Source organism: Hordeum vulgare, chromosome 2H (assembly GCF_904849725.1).
Source record: "Hordeum vulgare subsp. vulgare chromosome 2H, MorexV3_pseudomolecules_assembly, whole genome shotgun sequence".
Lineage (NCBI taxonomy): Eukaryota > Viridiplantae > Streptophyta > Magnoliopsida > Poales > Poaceae > Hordeum > Hordeum vulgare.
The window spans coordinates 386,270,914-386,290,516 of record NC_058519.1 but is presented as its reverse complement, the minus strand read 5'-3'; the positions used below and the strand labels follow the sequence as shown (position 1 = coordinate 386,290,516).

The window sequence follows — 19,603 nt, the reverse complement described above, 5'->3', positions numbered from 1 at the left end:
TTGATTAACTTATCTTTCCTCCCATCCCATCCATGGATGGAACCCGCCCTCGTACGTGTGTCTCGAGTCCAGTTCAGTGCACGGCCTGCACATAAGTGCCCATGTGCGCGTGATCCATCCTGCGTTAATGTCAACGACACTTCACTGTAACCCCTCCATGGCTCCACGTCCCGGTGCGCCTACCCTCTCTCCGCCATTATATAACACCATCACATTCACATCACACCAACTGCGCTACCCCGGCGGACCTCCATGCCATATTTCTTACTCCAATCCATTCTACAACACTGCAATCTTCTTCTTCAGCTTCTAGCTACCCACCTTACGCCGCAGCTACCTCGCTAGCTGAATTAGCTTCAACTTCATAGTCCACACACACATACGTTGGTCAAATGGAGGAATCTATCAGCTCATCTAGGACCCCTGGTGCTTCAGCTTCAGTCTTCGACGGCGACGGCGACGGCGACGTCTACTGCTACGCATCCGGGCCTGCCACCGCCGTGCCTTCCGACGACAGCGGCTGGACGGCATACTTTATGCACTCACAAGAGGACAGCCACGACACCTACCAGCAGTTGCAAAACTCAAAAGAGGTTCCAGCCAAGAAATCCCAGGGCGACCGCGCCTCCAGTTCCACCTTGTCCACCGCCAGCAAGACCAAGGCCAAGGCGAAGAAGGCAGCAGGCACCGAGGAGAACAATAAGAAGAGGCCTCGTTTGGAACCAGCGGGTGAAGACCCTCTCCAGGACACAGCCTGCTCCCCTGCATATGCTAACTATGCAACTCGCCAACTTCACCTGCAGGTACGGTTGTTCCATTACTTTCTGCCCATGCATGCACTCACAAAGTCACAAGTTAGGCTAATTCGATCGATCACTGATCAGGCTCATCAATATAAATATTAGTGCTATATTTATAGGGTAAATGGTGGGTCTCCTCTCTCATGAACAAATCAATGTTGAACGTCTCTCTCAATATTCATCATTGTGGTTTCATGGGCATGCAGGATGGTTGGCAAATTGCTGGCTGCGAGTGTGAGCAGAGATCATCATCAGCAGCACCAGCAGCGCTGCAGTGGATTGAGTACTGCAGCAGGAGACGCCAATGGGATCCTCGGGAGGGGCCGGATGCTGAAATCAAAGAGGTGTTTGCTTAGTCCATGTTAAACTGTTGGTGGACCAGGGCAGACCTGAGACCAAACTGCTCACCATTCAATTCTAGTAGTGGTTCTTCTGCCTTAGGGCATGTTTATCCGCATGTTCTGCTCCACTAATCTCATGCGTGCGTTGGGCCCAAAACCCCTGTTGTCGCTGTGCAATAATTAATAGTTTTATATATTTGCTGCTGTAGCTTGTACTACCACTTTGACAAATTTCCAGCATTCATGGATTTACCTGACAACATCTCTTGTTAACTGATTGCACAGCTAGCAAAGCTCGGTAAAATGATAGATTCAATTCAAACATCCTCTTTCGAAGACTGAACATGCCTATTTACTTCGTCAACTCAGTTTGTCGGCTACGCAAATTCGGTCGATAAATTAACTGATTCAACTGCATTTCATTATCAAAAGAAGCATGCTATATGTACGACGAATTGCGATTCGATGTGTTGGCCAGTTTCTGTAAATCCTGATGTTCGCAGTACATATTAAATATGCATTTTAACAATATCCATATCAAATTGGTCTTAAATAACACACGATCACCCAAAACAAAACCTGATCATTGCCCGAGCCGGGTCCGGTTCGGGCCGGGCTTTGCAAATCCCGAAGAAAAAATCCAAAGCCCCAGCCTAGCCCGGCCCGAAGCACATGAACAGTAGTGTCTTTTCAGATAAATTAATTTTATTATCAAAAAAGCTATCATTCTACTTTATAAATAAAGCAAACCGCCATATCATAACATTTGACATAGATTCAGCACACACACGTGCACACAAAGAAGTAGCACAAGACAACATCAAAGAGTTTCGGTGAAGGCACAGCTCAACAAGCCCTAAGAAAAACACACACACACATCCAAACCCAACAGCGGGAGGATGAAAAAGCCACATCAGTCTAATCCGGCTCTCGAGGTGGCGGCGGAAGCGGGGGCGTCATGCGGAGAGCCATCAAGCGGAGGTTGGCGATGATGTTGTTGATGGCGTCTCGGTCGGAGGAGTGGCTAAGCGGCCGCCAGAGTTACAGGAAACCACACATTTTAAAACTGCGTCAGTGGCACGTCGGAGGGGCACACGCTGAATCACAAGCTTGTTGCGAATCGTCCAGACAGTCCACGTGGGCACCCCGATGGTCAGCCACCTAATGTGGCGGGCCGACGAGGGGACAGACTGAATCTCCGCGAAGAGGTGAGGGACATTGGTATGGCAATGATAACCCACAAGTATAGGGGATCGCAACAGTTTTCGAGGGTAGAGTATTCAACCCAAATTTATTGATTCGACTCAAGGGGAAGCCAAATAATATTCTCAAGTATTAGCAGTTGAGTTGTCAATTCAACCACATCTGAAAGATTTAGTATATGCAACAAAGTATCAGTAGAAGAGTAGTATGATAGCAGCAGTAGCAACAGTAACCAGTAGCAGCAAAGTGACAACAGTAGCAGCAGAGTAACAGCAGTACCAACAGAGTAACAGTAGCAGCAGTGACAGCAGTAGCGGCAAAGTAACGTAGCAAGGACCAGTAGGAAAAGACTCGTAAGCATTGGATCGGTGATGGATGATTATGCCGGATGTTATTCATCATGCAATAGTTATAACACGGAGAGATAAGTAACTAGCTCCAGTTCGTCAATGTAATGTAGGCATGTATTTCGTATGTAGTCATACGTGCTTAGGGAAAAGAACTTGCATGACATCTATTGTCCATCCCTCCCGTGGCAGCGGGGTCCTAATGGAAACTACGGGATATTAAGGTTCTCCTTTTAATAAAGAACCGGACCAACGCATTAACAGTTGGTGAATACATGAACTCCTCATACTATGGTCATCTCCGGGAGTGATGCCGGCTATTGTCACTCCTCGGTTGTCGGGTCATAATGTTGGAAATATGCCCTAGAGGCAATAATAAAATGGTTATTATCATATTTCCTTGTTCATGATAATCGTCTATTGTTCATGCTATAATTGTATTAACAGGAAACAGTAATACATGTGTGAATAAATAGATCACAATGTGTCCCTAGCAAGCCTCTAGTTAGCTAGCTCGTTAGTCAATAGATGATCATGGTTTCCTGATCATGGGAATTAGATGTCATTGATGACGGGATCACATCATTGGAGAATGGTGTGATGGACAAGACCCAATCCTAAGCATAGCACTAGATCGTATTGTTCGTATGCTAAAGCTTTTCTAATGTCAAGTGTCTTTTCCTTCGACCGTGAGATTGTGCAACTCCCGGATACCGTAGGAGTGCTTTGGGTGTATCAAACGTCACAACGTAACTGGGTGACTATAAAGGTGCACTACAGGTATCTCTGAAAGTGTCTGTTGGGTTGGTACGAATCGAGATCGGGATTTGTCACTCCATGTGACGGAGAGGTATCTCTGGGCCCACTCGGTAGAACATCATCATGAGCTCAATGTGACTAAGGAGTTAGTCACACGATGACGTGCTACGGAACAAGTAAAGAGACTTACCGGTAACGAGATTGAACAAGGTATAGGTATACCGACGATCGAATCTCGGGCAAGTTCTATACCGACAGACAAAGGGAATCGTATACGGGATTGATTGAATCCTTGACATCGTGGTTCATCCGATGAGATCATCGTGGAGCAAGTGGGAGCCACCATGGGTACCAGACCCCGCTGATGGTTATTGGCCGGAGAGGCGTCTCGGTCATGTCTGCCTGTCTCCCGAACCCGTAGGGTCTACACACTTAAGGTTCGATGACGCTAGGGTTATAGGGAATTGTTATACGAGGTTACCGAAAGTTGTTAGGAGTCCCGGATGAGATCACAGGCGTCACGAGGAGCTCCGGAATGGTCCGGAGGTAAAGATTGATATATAGGACGGATGGTTTTGGACACCGGAAGTGTTTCGGGCGTCACCGGTAACGTACCGGGACCACCGGGACCACCGGAGGTGGCCCCGGGGGTCCACCGAAGGGGGGAAACGACCCCAAAAGGCTAGATGGGCCTAGTGCGGGAGGCAACCAGCCCCTAGGTGGGCTGGTGCGCCTCCCACACCCAGCCCAATGCGCAATTGGTGGGGAGAGGGGGCAACCCTAGGCACAGGTGGGCCTTAGGCCCACCAGGTGGTGCGCCACCCCCTCCCACCCTAGCCGCCGCCCCCCTTTCCCATCTGGTGGCTGCCGCACCACCTAGGGGGAACCCTAGGGGTGGCGCACCCCCTCCCCCTCGTCCTATAAATAGAGAGGGGTTTTGGCCCTTGGGAGATAGACTTCTCCCTCTCCCTCGGCGCAGCCCTGCCCTTCTTCCTCCTCTCTGCCGGTGCTTGGCGAAGCCTTGCCGGGAGACCTCGTCTCTCCATCGACACCATGCCGTCGTGCTGCTGGAGTTCTTCCCCAACCTCTCCCTCCTCCTTGCTGGATCAAGGTGCGGGAGACATCACCGGGCTGCATGTGTGTTGAACGCGGAGGTGACGTAGTTCGGCACTAGATCAGAATCGTTGCGAGTACGACTCCATCAACCGCGTTCTAGCAACGCTTCCGCTTAGCAATCTTCAAAGGTATGAAGATGCTCTTACCCCTCTCTCGTTGCTGGTCTCTCCATAGGAAGATCTGAATATGCGTAGGAAAATTTGGAATTTACGCTACGTCACCCAACAGTGGCATCCGAGCGAGGTTTTCTATGCGTAGATTCTATGCACGAGTAGAACACAAAAGTTGTGGGCGATGATTTGTCAATTTGCTTGCCGCTACTAGTCTTATTCTTTTCCGGCGGTATTGTGGGATGAAGCGTCCCGGACCGACTTTACACGTACGCTTACGTGAGACTGGTTCCACCGACACACATGCACACCGTGCATAAAGGTGGCTAGCGGGTGTCTGTCTCTCCTACTCTAGTCGGATTGCATTTGATGAAAAGGGTCCTTATGAAGGGTAAATAGCTTTGGCATATCATCGTTGTGGCTGTCACGTAGGTAAGAAGGCGTTCTTGCTAGAAACCCAAATCAGCCACGTAAAACTTGCAACAACAATTAGAGGACTTCTAACTTGTTTTTGCAGGGTTTGACATGTGATGTGATATGGCCAAAGTTGTGATGTTGCATGTATGATGTATGAGATGATCATGTTATTGTAATAGGTTTCACAACTTGCATGTCGATGAGTATGACAACCGGAAGGAGTCATAGGAGTTGTCTTAATTTATTGTATGAGATGCAACGCCATGTGCTTACTACTTTTATTTCATTGCTAACGGTTAGCTATAGTAGTAGTGATAGTAGTAGTTGGCGTGATGACTTCACGGAGACACGATGATGGAGATCATGGTGTCACGCCGGTGACGATGATGATCATGCGATGCCTGAAGATGGAGATCGAAAGGGAGAAGATGATAATGGCCATATCATGTCACTATATGATTGCATTGTGATGTTTATCATGTTTTTCATCTTATTGCTTAGAATGACGGTAGCATAATAAGATGATCCCTCTTAAAATTTCGAGAACGTATTCCCCTAAGTGTGCACCGTTGCGAAGGTTCGTTGTCTCGAAGCACCACGTGATGATCGGGTGTGATAGATTCTAACGTTCGCATACAACAGGTGTAAGCCAGAATTACACACGCGAAACACCTAGATTGACTCGACGAGCTTAACATGTACAGACATGACCTCGAATACAAGAGACTGAAAGGTCGAACATGAGTCCTATGGTTGAATACGATCAGCATGAAGTTGCTCACCATGGTGACTAGTCCGTCTCACGTGATGATCGGACACGGGTTAGTCAACATGGATCATGTATCACTTAGATGACTAGAGGGATGTCGATTTAAGTGGGAGTTCATACTTAATATGATTAGATGAACTTAATTGTCATGAACTTAGTCTAAAAGGTTTGTCTTTATAAACATTGTAGATGGCCAACGTCAACCTCAATTTCAACGCATTCCTAGAGAAAAACAAACTGAAAGATGATGGTAGCAACTATGCGGACTGGGTTCGCAACTTGAAGCTCATCCTTGAAGCAGCTAAAAAGGCTTATGTCCTTGATGCGCCGCTAGGTGACCCTCCCGCTCCCGCAGCAGCCCAGGACATTATGGACGTCTGGCAAACGCGGAGTGATGACTACTCTCTGGTTAGGTGTGGCATGTTATACAGTTTAGAAACGGGGCTCCAAAGGCGTTTTGAGCAACACGGAGCATATGAGATGTTCCAAGAACTGAAGCTAGTTTTTCAATCTCATGCCCGTGTCGAGAGATATGAAGTCTCCGACAAGTTCTTTAGCTGTAAGATGGAGGAGAACAATTCTGTCAGTGAGCACATACTCAAAATGTCTGGGTTACACGGTCGTCTGACTTCACTTGGAGTCGAACTTCCGGATGATGCTATAATTGACAGAATCCTCCAGTCTCTCCCACCAAGCTACAAAGGTTTTGTGCTTAACTACAACATGCAAGGGATGGAGAAGACCATTCCCGAGTTGTACTCGATGCTCAAGTCTGCAGAAGTAGAAATAAAGAAAGAGCACCAAGTGTTGATGGTAAACAAGACCACTAGTTTCAAGAAGGGAAAGGGTAAGAAGAACTTCAAGAAAGACGGCAAAGTTGTTGCCGCGCCCGGTAAGCCAGATGTCGGGAAGAAGAAAAAGAATGGACCCAAGCCTGAGACTGAGTGCTTCTATTGCAAGGGAAAGGGTCACTGGAAGCGGAATTTCCCCAAATACTTAGCGGACAAGAAGGCCGGCAACGTTAGAGGTATATGTGATATATATGTTATTGATGTGTACCTTACCAGCGCTCGTAGTAGCTCCTGGGTATTTGATACCGGTGCTGTTGCTCACATTTGCAACTCAAAGCAGGAACTGCGGAATAAGCGGAGACTGGCCAAGGACGAGGTGACGATGCGCGTCGGGAATGGTTCAAAGGTCGATGTGATCGCCGTCGGCACACTACCTCTACATCTACCGTCGGGATTAGTCTTAAACCTTAATAATTGTTATTTAGTACCAGCTTTAAGCATGAACATTGTATCAGGGTCTTGCTTAATGCGAGACGACTACTCATTTAAGTCAGAGAATAATGGTTGTTCTATTTATATGAGTGATATGTTTTATGGTCATGCTCCGCTGGTGAATGGTTTATTCTTGATGAATCTCGATCGTGATGTTACACATATTCATAGTGTGAGTACCAAAAGATGTAAAGTTGATAATGATAGTCCCACATACTTGTGGCACTGCCGCCTTGGTCACATCGGTGTTAAGCGCATGAAGAAGCTCCATACTGATGGACTATTAGAGTCTCTTGACTTTGAATCATTTGACACATGCGAACCGTGCCTCATGGGCAAGATGACTAAGACTCCATTCTCAGGAATAATGGAGAGAGCAACCGACTTATTGGAAATAATACATACTGATGTGTGTGGTCCAATGAACGTTGAAGCTCGCGGTGGTTATCGTTATGTTCTCACTCTCACCGATGATTTGAGTAGGTATGGGTATATCTACTTGATGAAGCACAAATATGAGACATTTGAAAAGTTCAAGGAATTTTAGAGTGAGGTCGATAATCAACGTGACAGAAAAATCAAGTGTCTACGATCTGATCGTGGAGGAGAATATTTGAGTCACGAGTTTGGCACACACCTAAGGAAGTGTGGAATCGTTTCACAACTGACGCCGCCTGGCACACCGCAATGCAATGGAGTGTCTGAACGTCGTAATCGCACTTTATTAGATATGGTACGATCTATGATGTCTCTTACCGACTTACCGCTATCATTTTGGGGATACACATTAGAAACTGCAGCATTCACTTTAAATAGGGCACCATCTAAATCCGTTGAGACGACACCGTATGAACTATGGTTTGGCAAGAAACCTAAGTTGTCGTTTCTTAAAGTTTGGGGCTGCGATGCTTATGTGAAGAAATTTCAACCAGAAAAGCTCGAACCCAAAGCGGAGAAATGCGTATTCATAGGATACCCTAAGGAAACTATAGGGTATACCTTCTATCTTAGATCCGAAGGTAAAATCTTTATTGCCAAGAACGGATCCTTTCTAGAGAAAGAGTTTCTCTCGAAAGAAGTAAGTGGGAGGAAGGTAGAACTTTATGAGGTAATTACACCCCCTCTCGAACAGGATAGTAGCGCAGCGCGGGAAGTTGTTCCTGTGGCGCCTACACCAACTAAAGAGAAAGTTATTGATAATGATCGTGAAGCTTTACATCAAGTTACTACTGAACCGCGAAGGTCCACGGGGGCACGCTCCGCACCAGAGTGGTACGGCAACCCTGTGATGGAAATCATGTTGTTAGACAACGGTGAACCTTCGAACTATGAAGAAGCGATGGCGGGCCCGGATTCCAACAAATGGCTTGAAGCTATGAAATCCGAGATAGGATCCATGTATGAGAACAAAGTATGGACTTTGGTGGACTTACCCGATGACCGGCGAGCCATAGAAAATAAATGGATCTTCAAGAAGAAGACTGATGCAAACGGTAATGTAACCGTTTATAAAGCTCGACTTGTCGCAAAGGGTTTTCGACAAATTCAAGGAGTTGACTACAAAGAGACTTTCTCTCCCGTAGCGAAGCTGAAATCAGTCCGAATCATATTATCAATTGCCGCCTTTTATGATTATGAAATTTGGCAAATGGACGTCAAAACAGCGTTCCTTAACGGGAACCTTAAGGAAGAGTTGTATATGATGCAACCAGAAGGTTTTGTCGACCCTAAGGGTGCTAACAAAGTGTGCAAGCTCCAGCGCTCCATCTATGGGCTGGTGCAAGCATCTCGGAGTTGGAACATTCGCTTTAATGAGGTGATTAAAACGTTTGGGTTCATACAGGTTTACGGAGAAGCATGTCTGTACAAGAAAGTGAGTGGGAGCTCTGTAGCTTTCCTCATACTGTATGTGGATGACATATTATTGATGGGGAATAATATAGAGATGTTGGAGAGCATAAAGGCCTATTTGAACAAGAGTTTTTCAATGAAGGACCTTGGAGAAGCTGCATAAATATTAGGCATCAAGATCTATAGAGATAGATCAAGACGCCTCATAGGTCTTTCGCAAAGTACATACCTTGACAAGATATTGAAGAAGTTCAATATGGAAAACTCAAAGAAAGGGTTCTTGCCAGTTTTGCAAGGTATGAGATTGTGTAAGACTCAGTCGCCGACCACGGCAGCACATAGAGAGAAGATGAGTTATGTCCCCTACGCTTCAGCCGTAGGCTCTCTAATGTATGCCATGCTGTGTACCAGACCTGATATAAACCTTGCCATAAGATTGGTAGGGAGGTACCAAAGTGATCCCGGTATGAAACACTGGACAGCGGTCAAGAATATCCTTAAGTACCTGAAAAGGACTAAGGAAATGTTTCTCGTTTATGGAGGTGACGAAGAACTCGTCGTAAAGGGTTACGCCGACGCTAGCTTCGACACAGATCCGGATGACTCGAAGTCACAGACCGGATATGTATATGTTTTGAATGGTGGGGCAGTGAGCTGGTGCAGCAGCAAGCAAGAAGTCGTGGCAGCATCTACATGTGAAGCGGAGTACATAGCTGCTTCAGAAGCGGCTCATGAAGGAATTTGGATGAAGGAGCTCATCACCGACCTTGGAGTGGTTCCAAGCGCGTCGGGTCCAATGACACTCTTCTGTGATAACACTGGGGCCATTGCCATAGCCAAGGAACCCAGGTTTCACCGGAAGACGAAGCACATCAAACGCCGCTACAACTCCATCCAGGACCATGTCCAGAGTGGAGTAATAGATATTTGTAAAGTACACACGGATCTGAATATTGCAGACCCGTTGACTAAACCTCTACCATGAGCAAAACATGATCAACACCATACTGCTATGGGTGTTCGATACATCACAATGTAACTAGATTATTGACTCTAGTGCAAGTGGGAGACTGTTGGAAATATGCCCTACAGGCAATAATAAAATGGTTATTATGATATTTCCTTGTTCATGATAATCGTCTATTGTTCATGCTATAATTGTATTAACAGGAAACAGTAATACATGTGTGAATAAATAGATCACAATGTGTCCCTAGCAAGCCTCTAGTTAGCTAGCTCGTTAGTCAATAGATGATCATGGTTTCCTGATCATGGGCATTAGATGTCATTGACGACGGATCACATCATTGGAGAATGATGTGATGGACAAGACCCAATCCTAAGCATAGCACTAGATCGTATTGTTCGTATGCTAAAGCTTTTCTAATGTCAAGTGTCTTTTCCTTCGACCGTGAGATTGTGCAACTCCCGGATACCGTAGGAGTGCTTTGGGTGTATCAAACGTCACAATGTAACTGGGTGACTATAAAGGTGCACTACGGGTATCTCTGAAAGTGTCTGTTGGGTTGGTACGAATCGAGATCGGGATTTGTCACTCCGTGTGACGGAGAGCTATCTCTGGGCCCACTCGGTAGAACATCATCATGAGCTCAATGTGACTAAGGAGTTAGTCACACGATGACGTGCTACGGAACGAGTAAAGAGACTTACCGGTAACGAGATTGAACAAGGTATAGGTACACCGACGATCGAATCTCGGGCAAGTTCTATACCGACAGACAAAGGGAATCGTATACGGGATTGATTGAATCCTTGACATCGTGGTTCATCCGATGAGATCATCATGGAGCAAGTGGGAGCCACCATGGGTATCCAGACCCCGCTGATGGTTATTGGCCGGAGAGGCGTCTCGGTTAGGTCTGCCTGTCTCCCGAACCCGTAGGGTCTACACACTTAAGGTTCGATGACGCTAGGGTTATAGGGAATTGTTATACGAGGTTACCGAAAGTTGTTCAGAGTCCCGGATGAGATCCCGGACGTCACGAGGAGCTCCGGAATGGTCCGGAGGTAAAGATTGATATATAGGACGGATGGTTTTGGACACCGGAAGTGTTTCGGGCGTCACCGGTAACGTACCGGGACCCACGGGACCACCGGAGGTGGCCCCGGGGGTCCACCGAAGGGGGGCAACGACCTCAAAATTCTAGATGGGCCTAGTGCGGGAGGGAACCAGCCCCTAGGTGGGCTGGTGCGCCTCCCACACCCAGCCCAATGCGCAAGTGGTGGGGAGAGGGGGCAACCCTAGGCACAGGTGGGCCTTAGGCCCACCAGGTGGTGCGCCACCCCCTCCCACCCTAGCCACCGCCCCCCTTTCCCATCTGGTGGCTGCCGCACCACCTAGGGGGAACCCTAGGGGTGGCGCACCCCCTCCCCCTCCTCCTATAAATTGAGAGGGGTTTTGGCCCTTGGGAGATAGACTTCTCCCTCTCCCTCGGCGCAACCCTGCCCTTCTTCCTCCTCCTCTCTACCGGTGCTTGGCGAAGCCCTGCCGGGAGACCTCGTCTCTCCATCGACACCACGCCGTCGTGTTGCTGGAGTTCTTCCCCAACCTCTCCCTCCTCCTTGCTGGATCAAGGTGCGGGAGACGTCACCGGGCTGCATGTGTGTTGAACGCGGAGGTGCCGTAGTTCGGCACTAGATCAGAATCGCTGCGAGTACGACTCCATCAACCGCGTTCTAGCAACGCTTCCGCTTAGCGATCTTCAAAGGTATGAAGATGCTCTTACCCCTCTCTCGTTGCTGGTCTCTCCATAGGAAGATCTGAATATGCGTAGGAAAATTTTGAATTTACGCTACGTCACCCAACACATAACACATAGTAGGTGACTACAACTTGCAAGATAGGATCAAGAACACACATATATTGGCGACAACATAATAGGTTGAGATCTGAAATCATGGCTCTCGGGCCCTAGTGAGAAGCATTAAGCATGAAAAAGTAGTAGCAACATCAATCTCACAACATAGTGGATACTGGGGATCAATCCCCGTCAAAACTAACTCGATTATATGATAGATCTCATCCAACCCATCATCGTCAAGCAAGCCTACGATGAGATTACTCACGAACGGTGAAGAGCATCATGGAATTGTCATTCAACTCATTGAGCAAGTCATTCTTAGCCTTAAGTACTTGTTCTACTTGAGTAGTAACCATAGAGGCATGTTTACTCAAGAGCTTAAAATCATTGACATTTCTGTCCATACAAGCACTTAAATGACTAAGCATACGAGCATTCTGTTCCAATTGTCTGCTAACATAATCATCGAAACTTTGTTGTTTGGCAACAAAGTTATCAAATTCATCCAGGCATAAGCTAGTAGGTTTATCAAAAGGAATATCACTCTCATTGAATCTACGAAGAGAATTTACCTCTACTACTTGTATCGGGTTATCGAGACCATGGATCTCTTCGATAGGTGGTAGATTTTTGACATCTTCAGATTTAATGCCTTTCTCTTTCATAGATTTCTTAGCTTCTTGCATATCTTCAGGACTGAGGAATAGAATACCTCTTTTCTTAGGAGTTGGCTTCGGAGGTGGTTCGGGAATAGTCCAAGCATTCTCATTGCACAAGATATTATTCAATAGGATCTCAGCTTGTTCTACGGTTCGTTCCCTAAAAACACAACCGGCACAACTATCTAGGTGGTCTTCAGAAGCATCGGTTAGTCCATTATAAAGTATTTCATTCTTCTCAATAGGGTGATCAGGCAAAGCATTCAGCAGCTGGACGAGCCTCCCCCAAGCTTGTGGGAGACTCTCTTCTTCAACTTGCACAAAGTTGTATATTTCCTGCAAGGCAGCTTGCTTCTTATGGGCAGGGAAATATTTCTCAAAGAAGTTGTAGATCATATCCTGAGGGCTACGCACACATCCAGGAGAAAGAGAAGTGAACCAAGTCTTAGCATCATCCTTTAGTGAGAAAGGAAATAGCTTGAGGATATAGTAGTGGCGGATCTTTTCCTCACCAGTGAATAGGGTGGCTATATCGTGCAGTTTGGTAAGATGGGCTACAACCGTTTCAGACTCATAACCGTGAAAAGGATCAGATTCGACCAGAGTGATTAACTCAGGTCAACAGAGAATTCATAATCCTTATCGCTCACAAAGACAGGCGAAGTAGCAAACTTTGGGTCATATTTCATCCTAGCGTTTAGAGATTTTTCTTTCCACTTGAGAAGTAATTTCTCAACATCATAGGTATCCTTACACGCAAGAAAATCCTCAGCTATCTCTCCCTCCATAACATAACACTCAGGCATATCATGCAAGTCATATCTTGGAGAGCTAGTTCTAGCAGGCAAAATAGCAGGTTCTACTTCAATAGTATCAACAGTTTCAGAAGTATCATCACATCTAGCAGCAACTCTAGCAATTTGTGCATCAAGGAGTGCAACAAGTGGCAAAGCAGTATCAAGCATAGCATCATCATAAGCATCATGGGCAGCAGAAGTAGCATCATCAAGCACATGCGGCATATCAAGATTTCTAGCAGGAGGTGGTGTCGCAAACTTACTCATAACTGAAGGTGAATCAAGTGCAGAGCTAGATGGCAGTTCCTTACCTGTCCTCGTAGTTGAAGGAAAGACTTTAGTTCTTGGATCTTTCGGATTCCTCATAGTGACCAGCAGACGTAAATCCCAAGTGACTCAGAGAATATTGCTAAGCTTCCCCGGCAACGGCGCTAGAAAATGGTCTTGATAACCCACAAGTATAGGGGATCGCAACAATTTTCGGGGGTAGAGTATTCAACCCAAATTTATTGATTCAACTCAAGGGGAAGCCAAAGAATATTCTCAAGTATTAGCAGTTGAGTTATCAATTCAACCACACCTGAAAGATTTAGTATCTGCAGCAAAGTATCAGTAGGAGAGTAGTATGATAGCAGCAGTAGCAACAGTAACCAGTAGCAGCAAAGTGACAACAGTAGCAGTAGAGTAACAGCAGTAGCAATAGAGTAATAGTAGCAGTAGTGACAGCAGTAGCGGCAAAGTAACGTAGCAAGGACCAGTATGAAAAGACTCGTAGGCATTGGATCGGTGATGGATGATTATGCCGGATGTTATTCATCATGCAACAATTATAACACGGAGAGATAAGTAACTAGCTCCAGTTCGTCAATGTAATGTAGGCACGTATTCTGTATGTAGTCATACGTGCTTAGGGAAAAGAACTTGCATGACATCTATTGTCCATCCCTCCCATGGAAGCGGGGTCTTAATGGAAACTACGGGATATTAACGTTCTCCTTTTAATAAAGAACCAGACCAACGCATTAACACTTGGTGAATACATGAACTCCTCATACTATGGTCATCTCCGGGAGTGGTTCCGGCTATTGTCACTCCGGGGTTGCCGGGTCGTAACACATAGTAGGTGACTACAACTTGCAATATAGGATCAAGAACACACATATATTGGCGACAACATAATAGGTTCAGATCTGAAATCATGGCACTCAGGCCCTAGTGACAAGCATTAAGCATGGAAAAGTAGTAGCAACATCAATCTCACAACAAAGTGGATACTAGGGATCAATCCCCGTCAAAACTAACTCGATTACATGATAGATCTCATCCAACCCATCACCGTCCAGCAAGCCTAGGATGAGGTTACTCATAAACGGTGAAGAGCATCATGGAATTGGCGATGAAGGAAGGTTGGTGATGATGATGGCGACAATTTCCCCTCTCCGGAGCCCAGAACGGACTCCACATCTTCCCTCCACAGGAAGAACAGGAGGTGGCGGCGCCTCCGTATCGTAAAACGCGATGAACTCTTCTCCCTGATTTTTTTCCGGACGAAAGGGACTAAATAGACCTGAGATTGGAGGCGGTGGAGCAACATGGGCCCCACAAGCCTACCAGGCGCGGCCGGGGGGGCCCGCGCCTGGTGGGCTTGTGGGCTCCACGCTCCACTTCCTCCGTTGATTCTTGCGCCAATATTTTTTATATATTCCACAAAAATACTCCTTAAATTTCCAGGTCATTCTGAGAACTTTTATTTCTGCGCAAAAACAACACCATGGCAATTCTGCTGAAAACATCGTTAGTCCGGGTTAGTTCCATTCAAATCGTGCAAATTAGAGTCGAAAACAAGGGCAAAAGAGTTTGGAAAAGTAGATACGATGGAGACGTATCAACTCCCCCAAGCTTAAAACCTTGCTTGTCCTCAAGCAATTCAGTTGACAAACTGAAAGAGACAAAAGAAAAACTTTTACGAACTCTGTTTGATCTTGTTGTTGCAACTATGTCTAACTCATATCTAGAATTTCTGCAAGATCACAAGCTAACCACATAAGAAAATGACATCTAGGTCTCATGGTAAACTCATATCAATGGCATAATTAACTAGCGAGCAAATAATAATAAGTCTCAAACGTCAACACTTCAATCAAAACAATCATGAAGCAGTATGAACAGATGGTATCTCGCTAGCTCTTTCTGAGACCGCAAAACATAAATGCAGAGCACCTTCAAAGACCAAGGGCTGACTAAACATTGTAATTCATGGCAAAGAAGATCCAGTCACAGCCATACTCAATATCAGTCAAAAGAAAAGCATAAAAATGACAGAGGTGCTCTCTAATTGGTGCTTTTATAAGAAGAGGATGACTCAACAGAAACATAAATAGACAGGCCCTTCGCAGAGGGAAGCATTGATTTGCAGAGGTGCCAGAGCTCAAGCTTTGAAAACAGAGATAAGGGTGGCATGCTTTCATTGTCACGCAATGACCAAGAGTTCTCACCATCTTCCACGCTACACATGCTATAGGAGGTTCCCAAACAGAAAGGTAAAGTTTTGACTCCCCCACCACCGATCAATCACACTCCTGGACTAGCCGAATACTCGGGTGCCGTCCATACCAACATCAATCCAGGGGGAGTTTTGTTTGCAATTATCTTTTCGATTTGAGCATGGAACTGGGCATTCCAATTATCGGACCCTTTCTCGTGAATGATAGTGAATAAACACATATCGAGGATAACACGCCTAGCATAGAAGATACTCATAGCCCCCTGTCATCACATGAGCGGTTCGGGCATGCAAAACAGATTATTTCTTGAAGGTTTAGAGAGTGGCACATGCAAATTTACTTGGAACGGCAGGTAGATACCGCATATAGGTAGGTATGGTGGACTCATATGGAACAACTTTGGGTTTATGGAAGTGAATTCACAAGAAGTATTCCCGCTTAGTACAAGTGAAGGCTAGCAAAAGACTGGGAATCGACCAACTAGAGAGCGACAACAATCATCAAAATGCATTGAGATTAACCAACATTGAGTGCAAGCATGAGTAGGACATAAATCACCATGAACATGAATATCATAGAGGCTATGTTGATTTTGTTTCAACTACATGCGTAAACATGCGCCAAGTCAAGCCACTTGAATCATTCAAAGGAGGATACCATCCTATCATACTACATCACAATCATCTCAAAATTCATGTTGGCATCCAAGACAAACCATTATAAGCTCCTAGCTAATTAAGCATGGCATAAGAAACTATGATCTCTAAATTGTCATTGTAAACATGTTTCTCTCACAACAAAGCTGAATCAGGAACGATGAGCTAGTCATATTTACAAAAACAAAATAGATCGAGCCCATACCAGCTTTTCCAGGCTCAGTCACTTCATCATATATCATCATTATTGCCTTTCACTTGCACGACCGAACGATGTGAACAATAATAAGAGTGCTAATGCATTGGACTAAGCTGGAATCTGCAGGCAAACACAAAGGAGAAGTCAAAGTAATATGGCTCTTTAACAGATAAACAGATATGCATGCGGGAGCCACTAAACATTGTAACCATGGTCTTCTACCTTGACCCAAAGAAAAAGAAAACTATTTACACGGGAAAGCTCCCAACAAGCAAAATAAGCACAAGAAAATCTTTTTAGTTTTTTCTCAAACTAGACAAACACACGAAAAGAAAGCGAGAGAAACAAAATAAACTAGCATGGATGATACAGTGGAAAAGTGTGAACACCGACTAACAAAGTGAAAGCGTAAGCAAGAATATAAAGTCGGTGAGAAAAACATACTCCCCCAAGCTTAGGCTTTTGGCCTAAGTTGGTCTACTCCCAAGGAGGGAAATAACCAGCTCCGGGGTACTCCGGAGTGTACTGAGGGTGCCACTGTTGTGTGAGCTCCTCTGGCTCCCACTGATAAACTAGCGTCTGGTACTCGACTAGTGGCTCGGGCACGGGCACCTGCAGTTGGGCTATGCCCCGATATGGGTAGATGTCCGAGGGCATAATAATGTACCTGCGTGCATGAAGATTGAATAAAGAAGGAGCAGGCAAAGTAATAGTCTCACGAGTACCCTGACTAAATACCAGGTTATAAACCATCCTTCTATTTATATCTCTATCAAGAAAGTCATGGCGAACCATGCTATCATAGTCTAGATATCTCTCAGGAAGAAGAATTTCTTCTTCCTCGTCTAGTCTAATAGGTATCTCAAAATGTCTAGCGAGACGAGTAGCATAGATATCTCCATAGACAACGCCTTTAGAACAGTTCGTGTTCAACCGTTGAGGTACTATAGTGCCCAAGCTATAAGTTTTATCATTATAAAGGGCTTTGCGCAAGACCACAAGATCTGGGGAGCTGAGGGACCCAACTTTCCCATGGCCAATCAAACATTTTCCCACGAATAGTGAGAAGTACCGAAGCACGGGAAAAATGTATGCTAGCAGCTCTAGCGGAAGACACTCCTCTCTCCTCTCCTACGGCAATAGTATCTATGAAATCCTCCAAGTCCCGTGGACGAGGTTCATGAATATCCCCAACATAAGGTAATTTGCAAACATTGCAAAAATCCTGAAGTGACATGCGCTGGGGGATATCATATAATTTGAACTCAACCATAGGAGGACTCTTCCTTGGATAAAAGTTAAATCTTTGCACGAAAATATTTGTGAGGAGGAGGTATTGCGGACACTTATCTTCAACGAAGGCGGTAAGGCCTGCGTTCTCCACCAAGTAATAAAAGTCCTCATAAAGTCCGGCGGCGCGTAAGAACACATCGCTTGGCCACTCGCACGCTCGAACTTCTGCAACTCGGGGGGCCGGATACTTTGGTATCTTCTTCTCATTCCCATCATCCTTGGGGTCACGGCTTGAAGAGCCTCTTAAGAACCTCCTCATCTTTTCCCTTTTCTACCTCCGAAAATTTCTAAATTTTTTAGTGATTCTAAGGAAAAGTGAACAAGGCCCCACGAAACTCGTAGCAACTACTCCCACAAGCGCCTAGAGGCCATATCACGTATCAAAACTACTTGGGACCAGCTAAAATTAGCATGCAAAGCTCAAGAACAGGGTCACCAAGGCAACAAAAATACGCGAAGTATAGGGCACTAGAGCAAAAACTAATTGGACCAATGGAGGAGTCACTTACCAAGGAGCAATCTCCCCAAAACAGTTCGGTGAATGGTGCTTTGCACAAAGAGATCGAAAATCCCAGCAAGAAGAGCAAGAACACGGGTTTGAGCTGTGAAACAATTTTTTCTGGAGGTAGGAGAAGCAGATGGGAGCTAGAATAAGTGGAGGGGGTGCACGTGGGCCCCACAAGCCTGGTAGGCGCGGCCAGGGGGTGCCCGCGCCTCCAGGGCTTGTGGCCCACTGGTGCAGCCCCCTGACTAGCTCTCCGTCTCAGTATTTTTCAAAAATTCCAGAAAAAATCATACTAGATTTTCAGGACATTCGGAGAACTTTTATTTTCGGGGTACTTTTCTACGGGACGCAAAAACAGAAAACAGGGAAAACTAAACTAAATCTATTATTTTTCTTCTAAGCAACCGAAGGTGAAAGCTTGGAACAGAGGTTTGTGACTCCTCGATTCATCCATCTCATGGTCATCGAAAGAAATCCATCAATGAGGTTGATCAAGTCTCCTTGACAAACTTTTTCGAATCGCAAAAGAAGACGGAGAATTTTTGAATAATCACTAGGTTACCTCAATGGGGATGTGAATATCCCCGACAAGCAAATCATACTTCATCTTAACATGAGGAATAGGGCATTCAAAGCTCCCAATAAGAATCGATGAAGTTTTTTCGATAGCATTGATGCAATGTACTCAATATTGTTTCTTCGGGAAGTGCACTGTATGCTCATTACCGTTGACATGGAAAGTGACATTGCCTTTGTTGCAATCAATAACAGCCCCTGCAGTGTTTAAAAAGGGTCTTCCAAGGATGACCGCCATGGCATCGTCCTCCGGAATATCTAGAATAACAAAGTCCGTTAAGATAGTAACATTAGCAACCACAACAGGCACATCCTCGCAGATGCCGATAGGGAAAGCAGTTGATTTGTCGGCCATTTGCAGAGAGATTTCAGTGGGTGTCAACTTATCCAGTTCAAGCCTACGATAAAGAGAGAGATGCATAACACTAACACTGGCTCCAAGGTCGCCTAAAGCAGTTCTAACGCAGTTTCCTTTAATGGAGCAAGGTATAGTGGGTACTCCGGGATCACCTAGTTTCTTAGGAGTTCCACCCTTGAAGGTATAATTTGCGAGCATGGTGGAAATCTCAACCTCAGGTATCCTCCTCTTATTAGTC

At 45.6% G+C, this 19,603-nt stretch overlaps 1 protein-coding gene across 1 annotated transcript; it reads left to right on the top strand.

Moving 5' to 3' along the window:
* Positions 1 to 249: 249 nt before the first annotated feature.
* On the top strand, positions 250 to 1,398 carry LOC123430134. Its single transcript, XM_045114037.1, has 2 exons — positions 250 to 803; positions 1,007 to 1,398. The coding sequence occupies exons 1-2, from the start codon at positions 393 to 395 to the stop codon at positions 1,154 to 1,156; spliced, it is 561 nt and encodes a 186-aa protein (XP_044969972.1). The 5' UTR covers positions 250 to 392; the 3' UTR covers positions 1,157 to 1,398.
* The last annotated feature ends 18,205 nt before the right edge of the window (positions 1,399 to 19,603 follow it).